We start from the raw sequence: 24,075 nt of genomic DNA on the forward strand, positions 1-24,075 counted from the left end.
AACCTGTTGTTTCTCTCTCTCTCTCTCTCTCTCTCTCTCTCTCTCTCTCTCTCTCTCTCTCAAAAGAACCATGTACAATCTATTAATGTTGTCCAAAGAGAACACAAAATGCATTTGCTGCTCATGCAAAGACTTTTAGGTTCAGGAAACTAAAAGAAGTATATTCATCGATATCTACCAAAACATTAGATTTTAGAGGTAGACGGTCTATCCACTGACTTGGGGATGGAGCGGGGATAACACTGATCCCATGGGGTAATCACATTACCTCTAGCATCGAAAGCCAACTTAGCAGGTGGGCCCTTCGGACCATCCGAATATACTTTCCTCGTAGGCGGATTGCGAGGAACAGAAGAAACCCTAGCATGAGAAGGGGACTCTGACGACAACATGTCTTTCCTATGCGTATAAGTACGCAAGGAATCTTGAGAAGCATTAGGCACAGTATCCGCCATGCCAGCATCAAACCTTTTATCTTTTTTGGCACGTACATCCACCCAATCATTATCATGGGAATCCAAGCCCGAAACCTGTTGTTTCTCTCTCTCTCTCTCTCTCTCTCTCTCTCTCTCTCTCTCTCTCAAAAGGACCATGTACAATCTATTAATGTTGTCCAAAGAGAACACAAAATGCATTTGCTGCTCATGCAAAGACTTTTAGGTTCAGGAATCTAAAAGAAGTATATTCATCGATATCTACCAGAACATTAGATTTTAGAGCAGTCACATCCTCGTTATGACATGATAGAGATGCTCAGTAATATGATCGATAAAACTGCAGTATTTTCAGCTAGAGCCTCCAGCTGTGTAGCTATCTTTTAAATTTTGCAAATAACCACGAAGGTTACCCTCACTCAAATTTGCATACTTTAGACACAAAAGTCTTTGTGCTATTTGATAGTCTTTTCGGCATGGGAGAGTTGAGTAGTAACCCATTTTCATCCTTCCAGCTTCCTGTTGAGTAGATATATAACACCAAACCTTAGACATTTTCACCCTGGCAGCTTCCATATTCATTAGGCGGAATAGCCACGTTTATATAATCCATCACATTCCATGAATCAAGTACTGAGCTAAGTACGGTGGAAGTTTGTGCTTAGAGACTATATGAAAAACTTAACTTATAGAATGACCAGATTTGAGGAAAGGCCCAAATGTATCACATCTGTCACAGTTTACCTTCTCTGTGAGCTTATCTGTGATTCTTTTGGCTCTTTCAACCACGTCTGATGGAAAACCAGAAACTTCAGATAGCAGTAGCCCATAATGAGGAACATAAGCACCATCTTCCTTGAGAGAAAACTGAATATCAAAAACGAACTTTTAGGGGGCCAAAAGATAGGAGAGAGAAAAACACAGTGAGAAAACAAAGCATTATGATTCTTTCACACCTTGAAATCAAGGCGATTGTTTGTGACTTCAACATGAAAGTGACAGACTTTAACATTGGGATAGAGACTGGAAAGCTCCACGAGCCTTTGCATGTGGGTTGCAAAGATAGTGTATCTAGAAAAACAGCCAAAAAGGAGAACAAAAGACAAAATTAACTTTGACTTCCAAATGCTGAAGCTGCACTTGACTTAGTTATCAATGTTAAGACTTACGCCTTCAGTGATAGCAAGTACTCGCTACAGCTCCATGCGATAGCCAAACCATCCACTGAGGATGTTGCTCTCCCAAGCTCATCAAGCAATACTAAACTTCTAGAAATATCTCACAGTCCACATAATGAATGATTTGTTGGATAAACGTCTGGTGCAGTATAAAACCTTTCTGAACAACAAGTCCTGGACATTATACCTTCCAGTTATGTTCTGCAGTATAAAGGCTGTCTCTCTCATCTCTGTCATGAACTACACAATTTTTGTTTTGGTCAGTCATTTGTGAAATAAAAGCATTCTTCTCAAATAGAGGAGGTAAGTATACAAATAGACAGTAATCTCATTACCGTGCTAGAATTGGATTCTGTGCTTTCACCAGACCCTATCCTAGTGAATATGTGATCCACAACTCGAAATGACGCAAAGTGAGCAGGAACAAAACATCCAATGTGTGCCAATATTGTTACCATGGCAACTTGACGAAGATATGTACTTTTCCCACTCCTGAACAAGCAGTAAAGGAAGACTGAACAGGATGTTGGCAGTTCATCTGTATTCTTATAACTGTACAGGAGAGCAGTAGCATACATGTTGGGACCTGTCACCAAGACCATATTGGATGTCTCCGAAAGAAATGTATTGTTTGGCTGTGAAAGAAATTTATATAAATAAATTAGATTCATAATATTGGACAAAAAATGGCCATGCTCGCAAAAAGTAGGTCAGAAACACGATTCAATATCACCACAGCAATTTACCACAAATGCTTCTGAGTGCAAAGTTTCCAATACCGGATGCCGACCTGCTTCTATGGCTATGGGCCCATCGTCTGTATCGCTCAAAATCATCTAGCAAATTTAGTTATGTTGGATAAGCATGGCATCAATATCTACGGTCTACCTAATCTAGCTAAAACACTTCGATCTCCCATTCCAAACATCTATGAGATTCCACCTGTAAAATCAGGCCGGATGTAGCTGCCATCTCCCTTGCTTGATATAATGAATGCAAATGAGTTTACCATCATGTCCAAGAGAGAGATGGATTCTGCTAATAAAGTAAGCAGTGTGATATCTTCCCTAATCCTGTCAGTGATTCCTGCAGAAAATATTAAAATCCCTACTATATTAATGATCATCACTAACATTTGTAGATTTTATTTTTATTTTTTTGTTTTTTTGGCTAAAGGTAATGTCATGTTACTAAAGACTGGAGCGTCTGTACAGTTCTTTATTCCACTAGCTGGTTTTGTATTACTATTTAAAACAACTTTCAGCTAGAGGAAACAACAAAGCAATCATAAGAGTGTAACTATTAGATATGACTGAAAGTTGCACTATTACTACTACTAGAGAGAAAAATGAGGGTGAAAAGCAATAATATAAATAGAAGGTAGTACTTAAAAGAGCACAAAGCTTTTGCTAACCCTCCAAGCATATCTCTGTTCTGTGATAACACTCTGCTGCAGCTTCTTTGTTCCTGATGTTCAGCTATTTAAGAGAATGTCAGCTGCATCATTAAACCCAGTTGAAATTATAGCTCACTTCTTAATTTCTATGAACGAATTTACTCACTGAGATCAGCTCCTGTGTTGAGCATTGGATGTTCTTCCCTTGTTTAGTGACCTACAAGCCCCAAACGACAGGGTTTCAAAATAAATTCTTAGTTTCAAATCAATCCTCAAAAATCGATAAGGCTGAACCTGGGTAAAAACTCTTGGAAGTCCTTGTTCATGAATGTCCTTTTCTGGTATTGAGATATAAAAACCTCTCTTGCTGTTGAAAGGAGTTTTCAAATTTGGCAATCCAAAATTGTCCCTATACTTCTTTGCCAGCTCGTGGATGGCTGATCAAACTACACAATGAGTACTTAAAATAACAGGTTAAATGTGAATCACAGACTAAGGTATACAACCACAGAACGAACTCTAACCTTCGCTAGTTTCACAAAATGCTTTCCTTCCAATATCAAGAAACCCATCAATCCCAGATTTGACAGCAAAACATTGCTGTGTCCGTGCAACAAAGGGTGCCCTTGCATGTAGCACATCATCATCAAGTATCTCCTGAATGCTATTGAGACATGGTAGAGATTTAGACTTTGAAGTGCTTACTTAGAATAACTGCGAAGAACTTGCTTCAGAGAAACCCACATATAGAGTTTTTAAGCAATTTAGTTTTGAGATCAGTTAAGGCGCTTAAACCACCTCTTCTGCAAGAGGCTAAATTTTGGGTGTTGGCAAACTGATTCTCTAATATCACAGAGAAGTAAACACTGTGCTGGTTTGAGAACCTGTAAGTTCAACATTTATAGTTTATTTCGTAATACTCTACCAAAACTCTCTAAAACGGTTGTCATATTGTGCTACCTCTGTTAGAGAAGGAAGAACTCCGAGTGCCTCCTTGAGAAGAATTATGCTGGCAACAAGGGCTTGACTCCTTTTTGTGCTCACTGAGGTTATGTCTGGACACTTCTTTTGTCTAAAGCAGAAATGGCATAGCACTCGATCTTCAAGTGCATTATCTAATTAGAATCCAGATATAATTTTTGGTGAAGAAAAACTTCAAAAACCACATAGATATGTTTACCAATGTCCTTTGGAAACTTCATTAGTACTTTTGAAAGTCCAAAGAAAAGCTTCTCATTTGTTGTCAGTTCCTCCTACACAATCAGACAAATTGAAGAATATTTAAGAAGAATATCAGCCCTAGTCAACTGTTTATTAACCACGCAAGATTGGGGATCTTTCTCGCCGTACAAAATCACAGGTCTCACCACACAGTCAAGTCGTGTGTTAATTGTCACTTCATCCTTTAGTGGCTGGAGGAGATTAGCTCGTAAAAGTCTCGCCCTGAAGGTTGATAGAGTGGAAAATCAACGAGAGGAGATTGAAAATTGTTATCACTCAAAGTCCCTGAACATCAGAGTCTTACTTCATATGCAAATCTAACCAGATTGGAAGTTCCGTTTCGCAAAAAGTGAAGACTTGAAGAGTTTGCTTTCTAAAAAGCAACTATAAGGGTCTATGGTATTCTTTAAGTCATATCTTTTAATTCCTGATCAATAGTCATGAAGTTGATTATCCCCCTTACTGTGCAAATTGGTGTGATGAAATCAATTCAAGGAGAATGATTAGGACATAAATTCAGCAGAATGGTGTATGCCTTATCCTATTGCAAAGATCTCTTCATATGAAACACATACCATGTGCAATATAGTTGATAAAGCACTTACTTCAAACTGGGCAGGTTGCAAATGTGTGATGAGCAGCCTAGTGCAGTTAGGCCAGCAGAGATGTCTTCAGGTAGTCCCTAGCTCTTATTAGCAAGATACAACTTCACTTATTGAGGCAAAGATGCAGTAACAAGAGAAAAATGTGCACATTCAGTCCTGAGCAATGTAATATCAGTTGAATAAGACCAAAGTTGGCTGCAGCAACACTGTTCTGTAGGCAGAAAATGCTAGTGGTGGGTGCTCTTATTGGCACTTAATTGTTAACTATGAAGTGTCAGTCTCACAGTACTAGTTTTGGGCACATTTATGCACAATTTCCAGTTCTCATGTGTCTTGACAACCAAGTGGTGAGTCAGTCCATGATTTTAACCCACTTGAAGACAAGGAGTCATTGCTAGTTTGAGTGCTTCCAAGCCATTGTCTAGAACCTTAGCTTGAAAGAATTTGTTGCAAAAGCTATAAACAACCATATATAATGTCTATATACAGAATTCCTTGTACACATGGGTCAGATAAAGTACCTGACAGTCAACTGTTGGGAATAAAGGGCCATCGTGCCTTTTATATGTGCATGGGTGTGAACACACCCTTAGCACATTTGTACTTTCATATACATATCTATCTAAAAACCTAAAGAGGTACACTCGTCATTGTACCCACAAGTCGTGCTCACTCTCACTCTCTCTCTCTGCTGTGAGAAAGAATTGTGTGTCTCAATTCTCACGCTCTCTATCACAACAAACTGGTATCAGAGCAGGCAAGAGGCAGCTCAGGTGTGCATGCATCTCAAGACAGACGACAGGCATGCGTAGGCTTAGCAGCAGGCGCATGTTAGAGTCAGCAGTCAAGTGCCTAATGGAGGCAGCTGGACCAGCGGGCACATTTTCTATAGGCGAGTGTTGATAGCAAGCAGGCGTGACCAGCATCTTGATGGGCAGCAGTCAACAGGTCCATTGAGGGCAACAAGGCAAGCACTGCAGGCAAGCAGGACGCGACAATCGGGCTGGTGACGGACAGCAGAGGTGACGACCTACCGATGGGCGTGTGGTGACTGCACGGCAGGTCGATGGACCCCCCTCCCCCCCCATGTCATGTTTTTTTTCTTTTCTTTTTTCTCAAAAAAATCAGTTTCTACCCCTTTCTCTTGACTGGGGTTTGTCTACATAATCACAGAGTGCAGATTTGTGCAATCTTGGCCCAAAAATTTAGGGCTTCTCCCAGATTTGGGGATTGCGATGCAAAACAAGACCATTTGTCTCAAAAATTGCAGGAATTTGTGACATTTTGCCTCAGACATTTGGGGCTTTTTCATGTACATGCAACAATTGGGCTAAAATTTACCCAATTTCTCAACATTGATGCACATTGGATCTTGTGCAATTTGGGGTTTTTGCTGTTTGGGAAAAATTTGTGCACCATTTGGTCATTTTATGTACATGCAGGCTTAATTCATGCAATTTGGGCATCTAGCACTTGGAAAAATTTGGGGGTTTTGCTTAAATTGCTCTATTTTCGCAATATTGGCATATTCTATGCATGTCAGAGAGTGTGCAGATGTATGGTTGATGCTTTGAGCACAAAAATTTTGGGGCTTTTGACCGTGCATGCTAAATTTTGTGCCCGTGGGTGCATGTACAACAGAAATTGTAGCTAAAATTTGGGACTCATCATGTAATGTGATGTATTTGCCCTTGAAACAACTGTAATCAATTGTGGAGTGCTATAGCACAGGGTTTAGTGCTTCTGAAAATTTATCTGCAGATCTGAAATTTCTGCTTCTACATGGTTATTTATTGCTGGTTGGTACTTGTTTGTACCTTGGTCCCTTGTGTGCAGATTGGGCCCATATTTGCTGAATTTTTTGGTCACATTTGGGCTGAAAATCATGGCTGGCAGCAATGACAACAGTAATCTCATGCACATTAAGAAGCTTGAAGGAGCACATAACTTTGCAGTCTGGCAAAAAAAGTGCTACAATATCCTGTTGCAGAAGAAGCAGGCAAAGGCAATTAAAACCAAAGGGGCAAAGCCCGCAGATATGGAGCGGGAAGAATAGGATGAGTTAAACGAGCTTCCACGTTCAACCACCAAGCTATTGATTTCTGATGCCTTGCTGTTTAACATTGAAGGTTTGGATTTCGCCTTTACTATTTGGACTCGACTAGAAGAACTGTATGCACAGAAGCGTGCCGCAAGCAAAGTGTAGTGGCTGAAAAAGCTTATGGATTTGCGTATGAAAGAGGGTATAGCAAAGTCTACTCATTTGAGTGAGTTTAACTCCATTTTCAACCAGTTGGTTGCCTTGAAGTTCTTGATTCATGAGGAATTAAGACTACGTTCTTGCTTTGCACTCGACCAAAGAGTTGGGATACATTCAGGATTGCTATGAGCAATTCTAATGCGATCCTTTTGTATGCTGATGTAGAGAGTGCTCTACTCATGGAAGAAATGAATCAGCAGAACAATGTATCCACTAAGTCTTCCAATGCTTTACATACTAGGGGTAGATCACAACAGAAAGGCAAATCTGATAGCAAGGGATGCAGTAAAGCACATGGTAAGGATGTTGAATGACATCATTGTGGCAAGAAGGGTCACTTTAAACATGACTGCTACAAATGGAAGAAAGAGAAAGGAAAGGGCAAGAAAACACATGATAGCAAGGAAGAGAAGAAAGAGCGTTAGCCTAAGAAAAGTAGTGTCAAAATTGAACAAGTGAATGTAGTCACTCATGACAATGACAGTGGGAATGACGTACTCTTGGTCTCTTCACACTTTAGTACACATGCTTTACTTTCAGATACGGATGATGACATGCATACTTGGATTCTAGATTCGGGTGCTTCCTTTCATATCACCCTTCATCGTGAGTGGTTTTCTAATTATATAGGGGATCAACATGGTGTTGTCCATCTTGGGGACAACTATGCATGTGACATTGCAGGTATTGGCAGTGTGCAGTTGCAGTTTCAGCTTGGTTCTGTCTTCACACTTCAGCATATACGGCATGTACCTCATCTCAAGAAGAGCTTAATTAGCACAGGGCAGCTAGATGACGATGGATTTCATACCACCTTTGGAGATGGGAAATGAAAGATTTGTAAGGGATCTAGAGTGATTTCCAGAGATTGTAAAAGTGATACCTTGTATCCTCTCCATGTATCTAGTATGCGTGACCATGTTGTTGCAGTGACCGAGCAGCAAAGTGTTTCTTTGTGGCATGGCTGGTTGGGACACATGAGTCAAACTGGAATGAAAGTGCTTTCTCGTTTAGGTTACTTGCCTTGTCTTCGTTATGTTGATTTTGAGCATTGTGATCATTGTGTTTATGGTAAACATGCACAGATGTCTCATAAGAAGTCTCTTTCGCTGAAATCTTCTCCTTTAGAGTTAGTACATTCCGATTATGTCAAATGCCAAAGTTATCTTCAGGGGAAAAGAAATATTTTTTCAACATTGTCGATGATGCTACACGGAGGGTATGTGTTTACCCTATTCGTAGCAAGGGTGAAGTGCTTGACAAGTTTAAAAAATTCTTGGTATTAGTTGAGAATCAAACTGATAAGACACTTAAGTGTCTTCGCTCTGGCAACGGTGGGGAATATGTGTCCAAGGCCTTTTAGGCATTTTGTGACAGCAAAGGGATAAAGAGAGAACTCGTTGCCTCTCATAAATCTACCCCAAAATGGAGTTGTAGAGCGTATGAATCGGACCATACAGGATAAGGTCCATACGATGTTGTCTCATGCTGCATTACCCCATGGTTTTTGGGCAGAGGTTGTTATGACAGCCGTACACTTAATTAATCAGTTATCAAACAAGTCTTTGGGAGAGGGAGGGAGTTCTCCAAGAAGCGCGGTTGGGCAAGCCACCTTGGTATGCATACTTGAAAGTGTTTGGATGTAAAGCATTTGTGCATATTCGTAAAGAAAAATGCAACAAACTTGAGCCAAAGTCCTGTAGATGCATTTTCCTAGGATATGGTGACGAGGGTAAAATGGGGTATAGATTATGGAATCCCAAGAAAAGAAAAGTAGTACGCAGCAATGATGTTATCTTCCGGGAAGATCGCATGCATAAACAACCCAAAAAGACCGAGGAGGTCCGTAGGATTGTATTCCAGGAAGAAATACCTTTTGGACAGCAAAATGTGCTCGTTGTACAGCAGCAAATACCTGCTGTAAATAAACCTGCAAATGCAAAAAATAATGCTGGAAATAATCAGCCAGCTATTGCCCATAATAATGAGCCATTGGATGTACAGGAACAGCTAGGACAACAAGCTGTTAATACTGATTTGCAGGCTGAAATACCAGGACTGCAAGTTGAAAATTGAAATTTGCAAGAACAGCCGGCAAACAATGATTATTGGGTTAGGAGATCGTCTAGGGCTACTAGACAACCTGATAGATTTGTTCATGGTGCAAACAATGTGGCTGATTATGTCATGTTGACAAACTGTCAATGGCACTTGGGACTTGGTGCAGTTGCCTAAAGGGCAGAAAACACTTCCATGTAAATGGGTTTACAAGATAAAGGTTGCTTCTAGTTTCTCACCAAAGTACAAAGCAAGATTGGTTGCGAAGGGGTACAAGCAAGAACATGGAATTGACTTTGATGAGATCTTTTCTCCTGTAGTCAAGATGACTACATTGAGAACCATTTTGGGCTTGGTTGCAGTTGAAGATATGAAACTCATACAAATGGATGTAAAGACTATATTTTTACATGGTGATCTGCATGAAGACATATATATGCAGCAGCCTGAAGGATTTGTGAAAAAAGGGAAAGAGAAGATTGTATGTAAACTCAAAAGGAGTTTATATGGGCTAAAACAAGCACCAAGAGAATGGTATCATAAGTTTGATACATTTATGTAGTCTCAAGGTTTTCATAGAAGTCAAGTGGATCACTGCTTGTACACCAAGAAGGCAGTAGATGGTAGCCTGATTATCTCGGTTTTGTATATTGATGACATGCTGATTGCTGGAAGGGATACTTGTGCCTTGGACTCGCTTAAGCAAAGTCTTCATGGCAGCTTTGATATGAAGGATCTTGGTGATGCAAATCACATTCTTGGCATGCAAATACTCAGAGATAGGTCAAAAGGATTACTCTATCTATCTCAGCAGGAGTATATCTCCAAGGTTTTGCAGCGTTTTAATATGGAGGGGGGGAAAACAATTGGGGTTCCATTGCCTCTGTATGTGAGCTTGTCAAAGTACATACAGAAGATAATCTTGCAGACCTTCTCATGAAGGGTCTTCCAACAGAGCGGTTTGCTCATCGTCGACAAATGATGGGAGTTGGATAGATATATGTATTTCAGCTTTGTACATACCTAGACTTAGCTGATTCTTTTCTCCTCTTAAGACACATTGCCTTTAGGTGGGAGGTTGTTGGAAATAAAGGGCCATCATGTCTTTTACATGAGCACAAGTGTGAACACACCCTTAGCACATTTGTACTTTCATATATATATATATATATATATATCTAAAAACCTAAATAGGTACACTCGTCATTGTACCCACAAGTCGTGCTCACTCTCACTCTCTACTTTGCACTCTCTCTCTCTCTGTGTCTCTCTACTATGAGACAACATTGCATGTCTCGATCCTCACGCTCTTGTCACAACATTGCATGTCTCGATCCTCACGCTCTTGTCACAACATGAATGTAACCGAATTGCCACTAGTTCAGGGCATCTAAGCCTTCGAATAGACTCTCTATGATTTTGGCATGTTATCGACCAATTGAGCTAAATGGGTAACCATTAGTCTAGGGCACATAAGCACATAAGACCATAGATAGACAGTGACATGTCTAGCAAACAACAGTTGGCAACCATACGCATGTAATGTCGCTTGAGATTTGTTCTTGCATGCATCATCATTGGTTTTTGTTTTCAGTTTGTGGGGCTGTCTATTTTATTTGCAAGAGAGACTGTGACAATCCTGAGTATTTTCAGCAAACTAATGTCCACAAATCCTATCCCTGATGTATCAACATATCACCCTATGTGTACAAGTGCTGAGGTGAGCAGATTAATAAGCATAGGTGTGACAGGATGTTATTTATCATCACAACTCCTTTTGATAGTCCCATGACATTGCATAAGCTGTGATAGACATGGGCTCATTCATCACTTGCTAAGGTTCTATGGATTAACAATGAATTAATTGATATGTAAGTTTGTGTGCAATTGAACTAATTCAAGCTCAATGAACCCCAATGTGAAAGTTTTGTTTAATTTATCAAATTTGGTGTGGGCCAAACTTCTGGACTAGGAGACTTTTATCTAATGAAATGCTGACCTAACAGACGAAAAGCAAGAGAAATATATGAAAGGCATAGGAACACAACTTTCCCGCAGATGAAGGCTATACCTGGGCAGATTGTGGGTCCCAAACATGCATCCATCGTCTCTTGCTGCTGGTCGTGACTACAAGGTGCTGATTGTGTTGTCTACCACTGTCTACTATACTAGCCATGCTGTCTACCATTCAGCAATGCTGTTTTCCAACCAGGAAATGTTGTTCTAGGGAAGGCAATAGTAGTTGCCAGGTAGGTGATGGCTATTCAGGTGCACATAAAATTGTTCCAGGGTGGGTGATGCAGTTCTGGAGCTGATTCAACGCTAGCAATGCTGTTTTTATAAAACTAGGCAATGTTGTTCTAGGGGAGGTGATGGCAGTAACAAGGCTGGGCAATGCAGCTTTGGAGTTGTCTGAGTGGCTTTGGAGTTGTTATGTGTCTTTCTGCAAGGTTTTGTGCTTTTCTGTTGTGATTCGTGGCATCTGGGAGAGAGATGATGTGGCAGATGTTTTCAGAGTGAGTTCCTCGCAAGATCCGATGTCAGGCATGCTGGGGTTCTTGTGCTTTTGAAGAATCATAGCTGGTGTTGTGCTTTTCTGTTGTGATTCATGGCATCCAGGAGAGAGATGATGTGGCAGACGTTTTCAGAGTGAGTTCCTCGCAAGATCCAATGTCAGGCATGCTGGTGTTCTTGTGCTTTTGAAGAATCATAGCTGGTATTCTCAACAGGTGTTTCTGGTCGTGGTTGGTGAGAGCACCCAGAGACAGCCAGATCCATGAGCAATTGTACTAGATCAACCAATTGATGACTGAGTTTGGAAAGCCAGTGATTAGAGCTTTCTAAACATTGACAGTTATATTGGCAACTCAGTAATGATAAAGCAATATCGCAAGGGGCACCAAACTTTGGGGACAATCTTTCTTCATGTCCAAGTGTTGGGGCATTCTAACTCCATTATTTGAAATTTTTTTGGTTGCTGAATTTTGGTATTTAAGATGAAGTGCTAGCAAGTTGAAGTCCACTACCCAGTGGTTCATTGAAGTCAAGTTTCATGATTGTGTTGTTGGGATGTCACCAACTTCCAAGAGGGGTTGAGTCCAAGCACTTAAATCTTAAATTCAGCCAAACAGAAAAAGCATTCAGGAAGGATGTCTTACAAGGGATGGAGCAAGGATTTTTCTTATGGACTGAGATCTCTTGGACAGAATGCTTATTGATACACTAATGATGCACAGCAAGGATTGGAGTTTGGTCCTCTAGTACATGGAGATGAGATGCATAATAGTGCTTCAGAGTCTAGGGAGCTCAAGAGGACTAATGCAAATGATAATGTTTTATTCCAAGTGCATTTAAGAAGTTAATTAGCTCTCTAGTATAATGTAGCTTTTGTCCAACTTATGAATAATCCTAAGTTAGTTGCCTTGTTGGATACTTTATAACCAGTAAACGAGAAGCAGCAGGATACACCAATCCAGGAGCCTAGGGCAGCTGGGAGACAGCCAAGGAGACAGCCAATTGATTACCAGTCTGTTGCTCAACAGCAGGGACAGTGATTCCACCAATGCAAGAGTCTTCCAGTTCTACAGTCTGCTTTTGTTCTGGCTGCTGAATTAATGGAAAGGGTAATATTTTCAGCAAGTGTAGTAAGCACAAGAAGCAATCCAGCCAATATATGTGCATCCAAGTTATTTGGAGGAGGCTTTGTATCTCAAGCTATGGCAGCTAATGTTCCGGTTTGCCAAGTCTCTAGTTGTGGTATGAGACAGGTATATAGGTAATGTGTTTGTTGGTATGCAAACTAAGAGACCCAATGAATGTGGGCATTCAGCCATGTCTTTAGGTAGGGATGCAACCCCATCCACACACTATGTTTGTACCAGTATTGTAATGTGAACTCAGCACCAAGGGTTGGAAATTTCAATCCAACAAATGGTAGAGCAAGTCGCTCTAGATTCTTGCAGCCACCTATCTATGACGACATCACTCCAACAGAGAAAGGAAGGTTTGAGACCTTCAATGAGATACAATAGAAGTTGAAAGCTTTGTCTTTCATCTAAATTTTTGACATAGCTTATTCAAGTAAAAATACATTGAGTGGTCCAAAGTATAGAAGGCGCCTATTTTCTCAAGGAATTTAGGAGCAATAGTGGACAGATCATTTGTTTCAAGGAAAAGCACCAAAAGATTGGGTATCATTCCAGCAAGAGTTTTGGAACCTTAGTCTCACTACCACCTTTGTGGTGAAAGTGAAGACTGTCTGGAATCAATTTAGAGCAGCTGAAAGCAAAGATTTGGAGGAGTACAACACGATGTTCTTGGCTTTGCTACAGGGGTCTTCGATAGAAGTTACCATCGAAGAATATCTAGAAAACTATTGCTGCAGACATCTCAAGTAGATACATGACTATTTTACAAAGACTAAAGTGCACAACATATTCAACTCATTGAGAATGCTACTATGGCAGGTGAGTTCTACGAGGAAACGTTGTTGGCTGCAAGATCAACAAACAAGAGGATGACAAGAAACTAATTAATGATGGTAATGCTACAACTGTTGAGCAAAAAAAAAGTGTTACATGCTGATTAGCCTCTTAAACAGCCCCAAAACATGCTTAATTAATGAAAAACCCTAAAACAGGGAATAGTTGGAGATAGTTTTTGTGCAAACCCTAATTTGGAAGGGTCTATCCACATCTATAAATAGACAAGTTGCCCTACCATTCAGCCTTCCGTGCAGATTCCTCACTCTTAAGTGCAGCTCTCAGCCATCAGCCTTCCTCCATGTGGCTTTCCAGCCTTGTGAATACTGCCACCACTCCATCTACTACTCCAACTCCTGGTGACTATCCTTTCAGCTGCCGCTTCCTGCCTGGCACTCCTTCTATTGCTGCATTTGGCTCCAGACAGCTAGCCCCATCTCTAGTTGACACTTCTCCAGCTGTGTTTGGCAATTTCAGCCATCACCAACTTCCTCAAGCACCTCCATTGCTGTTGCTAGGCATCCTACTACTTCTAGTGATTTGCGTTTTGGTCTTCTACACCATCCAACTACTCCGACTAGCGGTTACAACACTCCAGATCTGTCTCTGGTGGACATCACACTCCGACACTCTTACTACTATGCCCTTGAGCATTTTGTACACTCTTACAACACTCACGATTTGTCTCTGGTGGACGTCACACTCCGACACTCTTACTACTATGCCCTTGAGCATTTTGTACACTCTTGCATTCATTTGTTACATTGAGTCCTTCACTTTAGAGTTCTCCTTCCCTCTCTGTTTGTGTTTGTGTTTTGCATTCTATGTTTTGACTTTTGAGTTTAGGGTTTGAGTTTTGCACATCACTGTCTGTCTTTCAGTTTTTTGTCATGATCGTACACTTTGTGTTTCCTCAGTGCAAACCCTAGGAGTTTCTTCACATGGTACCAGAGCCAGTGCTCTTGTAAAGAGTATCCTGCAAATATTGTGGAGGCTTGGTTTTGTGCAAGGCACACAAACAACTCGTAACCGAATCGCAATGTCTTAGACACCTTCTCAAGACCCCATGATTTCTTATTAGGCTTCTCCATCATCGGAGGCCCTGAGGAGGCATTATGGACTTGGCAAGGAAGATAGCATCTCACCTTCACCTTCACTTTCATCTTCTTTGTCTTCCTATTCCAGATTTCAGTCCCATAACAGAGGAGGAATTTGAAAAGTACTTATGCATCATGTATAGTCTACCTTACACCCCTCCTATCAACTTTGCTACACCATCCGGACTGGATGCTTAGGCTAGCCATCTCTCCAATCATGGAGGACATATGACATTTGGGATGATTGGCAACTCATCTTCTTCATTTTAGCTAGGCCCAGTGTTAGGTTCCTACAACCCCTTTGAGTCATACGAATCAAAACCCTCTCTCCTTTTGGTGTGCTAGATCCAGATGATTTTCTGTATGTAAACTTCAATAGAGGGGGACTCTAGAAGCAAGCATCCTTCATCAACTATATCTACATCTTCTGTTTCATTTGAGCATGTAAGCCACTCTTCTCAAATCCCTTCCATTCCACCCTCTTCTTATCCACACCTTTATTTTCTTTATTCTTTATCTCAAAACCTCAGATTTCACTCCACTTTCTTATCTAGCACAATAGGAGTTGGATCCTCCATCTCCCCTCCTAGCACTTTCTCTTTCTCTACCCCATCTTCAACCTATCCTCACTTCACTACCCCTTTGCATCCCAATACATCCTCAAGGGAAATGTCACCCTTTAACATTGTGCCTTCCACACACCCGCAAGTGAGGACTTCTTTCCACCTTGGGACAACTGTGATGGGCTTTGCCCTCGAACACTCACATCCCCATTCATCGAACTTTCAGCCGTAGTCTGCTTATGGTGCATCATCACACATTCCTTGGGTCACTCCTATGCAAGGATTTCCATCTTGTACTCCACGTGTCCGTATTCCTCCATATGCTCCTCATGTGGTTACCATGTCCACACTCACATTTAGATCCACTATGCACATTTTCTACATGCATGGTGGATACTTTGGCATTAATTTCCAAGTGTACTCCACTTTTCCACTCTATCCACCCTACACTCATTACATACCTTATTCATCTCCTAGCACTATCACTCCTATTGCAACGACCAAGAATGCCTTTACAAATAAGACTCATTTTAATGGGTCAAATTTCACCACTTGGTCAAATTTCATGCAACAATTGTTTGAATCTCAAGGAGTTTGGGACCTTATCATTGGTATATAGCCTATGTGAGACCCTCAATTAGCTCACCTTGATCACATCCGTGAATGGAAAGCTTGTAATACCACAGCCAATGTTGAGTTAATGCAAGGGTTGCTTCCTGAGTTCCACTCTCAGTTATAGCATTTTTCCCTCGCATTTGGGTGTTGTAGTCATCTCATTGACCGCTATGGGATGCGAGATCGAACTCGATGTATCAATCTCGATTTGAATCTTTAGGAGTTTTCCATTAAGCAAGGGGATGTTCCGAAAGTCAAGTTGATTGAATATCAACGATTACTCACCGGGTTTACCACTACTAGCTCTCCAAAGTCAAATGATCAAGCTACGTTCTTTTTGAATAAGCTGCTTGAAAAGATACTTCAATTTCATTCGACACATTGTCTCATTGATGTGATTGCCAACCTTCTACAAGTTTGAGTGCCAATTCTTGCATTACACAAGGTTGTACAATCAAGTCCACATGAAATCCTCCACATACTCATATTCGGAGAGGAATCTGGTTGCATCTTCTTCACAAGGGAAAACTGGAGATGGCAAGAATACAAAAGACGTGAAGGCAAGCCAAAACAAGGGTGATACCCCTTCCTTTGACGGACCAAAGAAACAAATCCCTTTTGGCAACAACTTCCTAAGAAAAATAGGTTTTACACATACTACCAGAGATTGGGCCATGTGGATGAGGAGTGTCGTACCAAGGCCCAAGGTCTTCCTCCTAAGAAACCCAAGTAGACCATTGTGACTGCCTCCACTCTTGCTAGACAATCCAGTGGGGCTACACTTCTCGTTGTTGCCCCATCTGCTCCATCTATGCCCACAGCTACTCGACATGTGGCGTGTGGCTAGGTTCAACAACCTATATCTTTCAGTACTTTTGAAGGATTAGTTGATTGGTCAAATAGATTTCCATCCATTTTACTCTTTGCATCCGTTCCTAGGTCATCCTCTGCACCTTCATCTAGGGCCACTTCTCCATATCGTCAAGTATTTCATTGATAGAGACCTGTTGATTGACATACGTGATAGTGGCCCCATCTGTAGTCTTTCCTTCTTTAGTCTTCTAATGCATTCACTCCCACATACACAGTCATTGTATTATTCTTTCATTTGGCTTTACTTTTCTCATTTGTTTTGCTTCGGAGCATTTCACTACTAACTGCTATTTTGCAGATTCTAATCTCTCTTGCAAGGTTTTGTATTTCAATGTAGAGTTGACATGTAGGTTTGCACCGGTCCTTCTTGGGTTGGAGACATGGGATGTATACCATTCCTTTCATGGTTTTATCTTCGTAGGAGATTTTCTCTTCTACAAGCATGGAGGCTTCCCCTGCTAAGGCAAATTGTGTGCAACACCTCCCTTGATGCTATCATGGTAGTGACTTCTCCCTTACTCTTCTAGTTGGGGTCATCTTCAAGCTGATTTTTCTTGTCATGGTTCTTGGTACCACACAAAGACCGACATCAAGCTCCTTTTCCTCCTTGGCACTTGCATCTAGGGTTGAGAGGAGGTTCCTACTCTTTTGTGGTATTCTAAAGGTTTCGGCACTTGTCTTTGACATCGGCCTTCCTTCCTTGTTGTACCTTCTCTTTTGCATTGCATGATTTCATCGTCTCTATAAAGGGCACTTGGATAAGTGAACAAATTTCCCGTGAGGAACATGTCCAAGTGGCACCTACTACATAAGCATTCTCAACATGCAATATACTATACATCTCATTGTGCAGAGTACCCCTAATCAGATCTTGAGTTGTTATTACATCACACCACCACTCCATCATCATTTCCCTTGTCATCAACACCCCGAGTGGTTGGGTAAGCTTGTTCACTTTATGATGTGTTGGATTTGACCATCCCTTTTCATTCTTTCATGTGGGCACAATTATTTAATTGACCACAAATAATATCTTCGCATTTTTTTCCCAACATTTAAAAAAAATAAAACCCAAAAAAAAGAGGCGAGCACCCTTTGTTCGATGCCTTGTTCTGTTTGGGGTGACTACTTGAACTCCCTTGGTAGGATAACCATTGCCTTTGTGGTCTTGGTAGGCCACTGGTCAACCACCTCAGTATAAAACTTGGTTGGCCTTCCTCTCTAGCTTTATTTTGGGCTTGAGACGGGATGCTAAGCTAAAAAATAATTACATGCTAATTAACCTCTTAAACAGCCCCAAAACATCCTTAATTAATGAAAAACCCTAGAATGGGGAGTGGTTCAAGAGAGTTTCCTTGCAAACCCTACTTTGGGAGGGTCCATTCACATCTATAAATAGACAGGCTACCCACCATTTAGTGTATCCTGTGCAGGTTTCTTAATCTTCAATGTGAATTTCAGCCATTAGCCTTCCTCCACATGGTTGTCCAGCCTTTGCGACTACTACTCCATCTGCTACTCCAACTCTCGGTGACTACCCTTCCAGTTGTCGCCTACTGCCTGGTGCTTCTTCTATTGTTGCATTTGGTCCCAGACAACCATCACCAACTCCAATTGTCACTCCTCTAGTTGTGTTTGGCAATTTCAGCCATCGCCAACTTCCTCAAGCACCTCCTCTACTATCGCCAAGCATCCTATTGCTTTTGGTGATTTTCATTTTGGTCTTCTATACTATCCGACTATGCCGACTAGCAATTACAGTACTCGAGATCCGTCTCCAATGGAGATCACACTCCAACACTCTATTGCTCTAGCCTTAAGCATTCTATGCACTGTTACATTCATTTACTGCATTGATTCATTCACTTCAAAGTTCTCTTTCTCTCTCTATTTGTGTTTGTGTTTTTGTGTTTTGCATTTAGGATTTTAGTTTTGCACATCACTATTTGTGTCTATGAGAACAATAAGAGATTGAAGCTCAGTTGAGAGTGGAGTAGATAGTGTAGAGTGTGAGAGCATGACACCCAATGCAATAATCTGAAGTGTAAGGTGCAAGTAGAAAGTACAACCCTTAAACCTTAGGGTTGTAAGAGGGTGTTCACACCCGAAGTGTGTGAAACACAATAAGTGCCTTAAACTGTGTAACTTAGGCACATAAAATAAAGAGAATAAATCAGAGGGAAAAAATCTCTTGTACAAAGAGTAAAAAGTTTCCCAATGTCCTACTGAAGATCATCGACACTCCTCTATGAACGCAGGCATGAGTCAAACCCCACAATGTCTTTGTATTTTTTGTCATGGTCGTACACTCTATGTTTGTTTAGATCAAACGGTAGCAATTTCTTCACACGAACGAGTTCCAATTTTGCAGCAAATAGCAAGAAGGATGAAATAAGACACGAGCAGCATGAGGTGTTAAGGGCTGCCAAGAAGTGTGTTTTGTTTGTGAAGAGGATGGTCGCTTGGCACATGCTTGTCCTAATAAAAAGAGGACAGCAATTGGTAAAGATGAGCAGCAAGGAAAGTAGAAGAAACCAACTATTGGTTTGAACAGGAAATACCCATTCCTGCCTATAGGAACGGCCTAACATGTTCCAAACCTTCCTAGGAGGTGAAACAACCAAGGAACCTTCCTTGCCGTACTCAAGCCCATACCTTGCCCGCTCCCTTTGCCATTCCCTATGTGGAACGGCCGTTCTAGGCCTATTGGCCAAAACTTAAAGTTTTTCCTTGTTTTTCCTTCTTGCTTGTGTCATGCTCCTTTTTCCACTTGTACATCCATCTCCATTACCTAATGTGCACCTGTTAATCTCTCTCTCTCTCTCTCTCTCTCTCTCTCTCTCTCTCTCTCTCCTCGTAATAGGTAAATGTATTAATTACAAAAAAGTACAAGATTACATGACTAGAAGATCCATGATGGCTTTGAGCCATCTTGCATAAAATATGAGACTTCACAATCAAAGGACAAAGGAAGTAGAGTGACTAGAGGGGGGTTAGAAGAAATTGCGAGTGCCAAGAGAGCAACTCCTATCTATAGAGAATATATGCTAACCCAATCAAATCAAGTTGCCAATGAAGAAGTCCTTTCAAGTGGACTATATGACTTTGCACTCCTGATGAATCATCAAAGATGAATGCATTCCTCATGGTCCATGTATGTCAACAAACCCAAAAGAGTAAGAAGTGAAAGAGTACTTTCATATCAGCCTGAATGGGATCCACAAACTTGGAATGTCCAAAGACCCAGTCTTCTGGAAGCATTGATAGCCCAACCACTCCAAACCAAATGGCCACCGATCATAGTTACCAAACCTTCTCCGCCACCGGGCAAGTAAGAAACTCATGGTAGAGGTGTCTCTATAAATGTTTGACAAAAGAAGCAACCATTGGTAAAAACCTCTCCTTGGAGAGTGTAGAGGCAAGAGGAAGCTCACCAATCAACATTTGCAAAATGAAGACCCTGGATCAAAAAGGTGTTTTGTTAAGCCAACCTATGAGTACCATAGATTTCCACCACACTTGGCCTTTCTGCAGAACCCATCTGATGTTGCCCTTCTAGACAAGCCAATCCTTATCACTTATAAGCAAATGAGATATCTAATTGGCTAAAGCACAACCCAAAAGCAACCAACCATTAATCATCCAATCCCGCCAAGGGACCTCTTAGTCCAAAAAGGAAAGAGGCTACATGGATTCTAAAGAGGTCACGATGGTGTTCCACGAATTGTGATAACCTCGGGGAACAAGAAAGTAGCATCGAACTAATCTGAAGGACATAACAACCCCTATTCAACATCAAACTTTATACCTGTTTACCTTGCCAAGAGAGAAGCTTCAAAACAGCTAGCACTCTTGCTCTCAAGGAGTTTTGACCTCCGATCTCGAGGTGTATTGAGATAAAAAAAGCATTACATGCTGATTAGCCTCTTAACCATCCCCAAAACATGCTTATTTAATGAAAAACCCAAAAAAGGTACGCAGTTAAAGAGAGTTTCAGTGAAACCCTAATTTGGGAGGGTCCATCCACATCTATAAATAGTGGGCTGCCCCTATTCCATCTTCATCCTTTTGTGCAAGTTTGTCAATTTCTTATGCAGATTTTCGGCATAAATAGACGGGCTGCCCCTATTTCCATCTTCATCCTTTTGTGCAAGTTTGTCAATTTCTTATGCAGATTTTCAGCCATCAGTCTTTCTCCACATGGCTGTCAGTCTTTGCGACTATTGCCATCACTCCTTGAGTTGCTCCAACTTTTGGGGACCGCTCGCTTCTCCTGCTGCCACCTCCTACCTGGAGTCACTTCCACTGTGGCATTTGACACTCCATAGAGGAGACAACTCCACATTTACGTTTACAACTTCTGGTTGTTACCTGTCTCCTCCAGCATCGTCTTTGTTGCTGCCACCTTCTCTAGCCTCCACTGGGATCTTTGTTTGATAGTTTTCCTCACTTGGACACTTCGACATGTGGTCATAGTACTTGGGATTCGTCTCTAGTGAACATTACTCTCCGACAATACTACTCTATCCTTGGGCACTCTATACACTCTTCATTCATTTATAGCATTCATTCACTTCAAAGTTGTGTTCTTTCTCTCTCCTTCTACTTGTGTGTTTTTGTGTTTGAGTTTTGAGTTTCTGTGTTTCTATCATGGTCATACACTTTGTGTTTCCTCAATGTAAAACCTAGCAGGTGCTCCACATTTTTGTTCAAAGGGTATCAGAGAGGGTGCTCTTGTAAAGAATATCCTATGGATATTGTGCCAGCTTGGTTTTGTGCAAGGCACATGAATGACTTCTAACTGAATCACAATGTCTCAACCACCTTGTTCTCGAGAACCCATGATGCCTTATCAAGCTTCTCCATCACTTAAGGCCCTAAGAAGGCATTATGGACTCCGTGAGGATGATAACACCCCACCTTCACCTTCACCTTCTTTGTTTTTTCCTATTCCATATGTCAGACTCATGACAAAGGAGTAGTTTGAAGAGTACTTGTGTATCGCGTATAGTTGAACTAACACCCCTTCTATCAGCGTTGCTACTCCATTAGGACTGGTTGGTGAAACTGGCCACCTCTCCAATCATGGAAAACATATGACATTTGGGATGACTAGTGACCCATCTTCTTCATCTCAACCAAGGTCCACTCTCAAGTTTGTACAACCCCTTTGAGTCTTATGGATCAAAACCCTCTCTTTTTCTCCTTTTGGTGTGTAGGATCTGGATTTTTTGTATGTAAACTTCAATAGAGGTAGCTCTCGAAGCAAACATCCTTCATCAGGTATATCTACATCTTCTGTTTCATTTGAGCATGTAAGCCACTCTTCTCGAATCCCTCCCATCCCACCCTCTTCTAGTCCACATCTCGATTTCCTCTTTTCGTCATTCCAAGACCTCAGATTACACTCCACATCTGCATCCTCCACCTTTGAAACCTTTGTTTTTCCTCCTACCACATTCTCATTCTCCATTCCACACTCACACTTTCCTACCACTTCGCATCATGTTACATCATTATAGGGAACACCACCCTTTAACACTGCACCATCTATATACCCTCAAGCCACTTTGCACCATGGGGCTTCGTTCTAGGAAATCCCACCCTTTAACATAGTTCCCTCCACTTTTCCGCAAGTAAGCGTATCATTTTCCACTCGGATAGTTGTGATGGATATGCCTCTCACTACCCCCAATTACACGCATCTTTTGATCTCTCAAAGACCAGGATTTCCATCCTTTACTTATGATGAGTAACCACACTTTCCATGGTGAAAGATGAGAAGGATCGAAGCTTGCACGCGAGCTATGGCGGGAGAGCAAGAGCAAGAAAGAGAGAGACAAGAAATGGGAACTCCAACAGTCACAATGTGTGACCGGGCCTTCCTTTATTTAAACTGTCACTAAAAGAATAAAGAATAAAGTGACGTGACGGGCGCCCGCCACCTGCAGTATGCAGTGGCGGGTACTGTCAGTGTAATAATACACGGGGCGGCACGGCGGAGGCGCCTTTACCCCCAACAACCTCCCACTTAAAGGCGAATCTGCCCTAGTGAGAGAGAAAAGAAAAAGAAAAGACAGTACAAATGTACATAGGTGAGGAAAGGTGACGTCTCATCCAACGCCCATCAACCTCCTGAGGAAGGCAAAGCGCTCAGTAGTGAGGCTCTTCGTGAGCAAATCTGCAGGATTCTCGTCAGTGGAGATCTTGACAAGGTCAACAGACCTGTCCTCCACGACACCACGTATGAAGTGATACCTCACCTCAATGTGTTTCGTCTTCGCATGGAAGACCGGATTCTTAGCCAACTGAATGGCACTCATAGAATCCGAATGCAGTGTAGGTGTAGCATCAATCCCAAGGTCAGCAACTAGACGGCCTAACCATATGGCCTCCTTGCAAGCCTCAGTGGCTGCAACATACTCGGCCTCAGTGGTAGACAAAGCCGTACACTTCTGAACCCTGGACATCCAAGAGATAGCCCCTCCAGCATAGGTGAATACATAGCCAGAAGTGGACTTCCTACTATCTGCATGTCCTGCATAATCGGAGTCAGTGTACCCCACGACCCCTGTATCCTGGCTGCCATAGCAAATACACATATCTGCTGTGCCCTTCAGGTACCTCATGATACCCTTCACGGCATCCCAATGTCTGCTGCCAGGTGTAGCCATATAGCGTGCCACAACACCAACTGCATGTGCAATATCTGGACGAGTGGCTATCATGGCATACATCAAACTGCCCACGGCTGATGCATAAGGGATCTTGGCCATCTCGGCCCTCTGCTCATCTGTCTGCGGACAATCGGCCTGTGATACCTTCACATAAGAAGGTAATGGACAGCCAATAGGCTTTACGTCCTGCATGCGGAAGCGCTCAAGGACTTTATGAATGTACTCCCGCTGTGAGAGATACAAAAGTCCCTGATGCCTATCGCGCTTAATGCGCATCCCAAGTATATGTGAGGCCTGTCCCAACTTCATCTCAAAGCTCTTCTTCAGCTGAGATTTAAGAGCATCTAGCTCATCATGAGCTTTCCCTACTATCAGCATATCATCAACATAGAGTACCAAGATAAGCAAACTGCCATCACGGGCTTTCTTCGTGTAAAGACACGGATCCATAGCACTCCTGCTGTAGCCCTGTGACTGCATAAAGGCATCAAACTTATGATACCATTCTCTAGGTGCCTGCTTCAAGCCATACAAGCTCTTCTTCAACTTGCACACTAGGTGCTCCCTGCCAGGTTCTGCAAAGCCCTTAGGCTGATCCATATAGATCTCATCATGCA

At 41.7% G+C, this 24,075-nt stretch overlaps 1 protein-coding gene across 1 annotated transcript in view; it reads right to left on the minus strand.

The window, feature by feature from the left end:
* Positions 1-701: 701 nt before the first annotated feature.
* The window catches only part of MSH4 (MUTS-like protein 4), a 56,503-nt gene continuing 33,129 nt past the window's right edge, over positions 702-24,075 (minus strand). The window contains exons 2-18 of the mRNA XM_087677232.1: positions 4,376-4,451; positions 4,189-4,261; positions 3,969-4,108; positions 3,807-3,892; positions 3,533-3,672; positions 3,303-3,445; positions 3,175-3,225; positions 3,027-3,090; positions 2,555-2,698; positions 2,359-2,429; positions 2,189-2,247; positions 1,948-2,104; positions 1,800-1,852; positions 1,604-1,702; positions 1,391-1,505; positions 1,179-1,301; positions 702-953 (exon numbers count right to left, since the gene is read on the minus strand). Of these exons, the coding sequence (XP_087533358.1) occupies positions 786-953; positions 1,179-1,301; positions 1,391-1,505; positions 1,604-1,702; positions 1,800-1,852; positions 1,948-2,104; positions 2,189-2,247; positions 2,359-2,429; positions 2,555-2,698; positions 3,027-3,090; positions 3,175-3,225; positions 3,303-3,445; positions 3,533-3,672; positions 3,807-3,892; positions 3,969-4,108; positions 4,189-4,261; positions 4,376-4,451 (1,762 nt within the window). The 3' untranslated portion in view covers positions 702-785. The remainder of the gene's footprint in view (positions 954-1,178; positions 1,302-1,390; positions 1,506-1,603; positions 1,703-1,799; positions 1,853-1,947; positions 2,105-2,188; positions 2,248-2,358; positions 2,430-2,554; positions 2,699-3,026; positions 3,091-3,174; positions 3,226-3,302; positions 3,446-3,532; positions 3,673-3,806; positions 3,893-3,968; positions 4,109-4,188; positions 4,262-4,375; positions 4,452-24,075) is intronic.

This window comes from Lygodium microphyllum, chromosome 4, assembly GCF_053477565.2.
Source record: "Lygodium microphyllum isolate KBCC chromosome 4, Lygodium_microphyllum_v1.1.10, whole genome shotgun sequence".
NCBI lineage: Eukaryota > Viridiplantae > Streptophyta > Polypodiopsida > Schizaeales > Lygodiaceae > Lygodium > Lygodium microphyllum.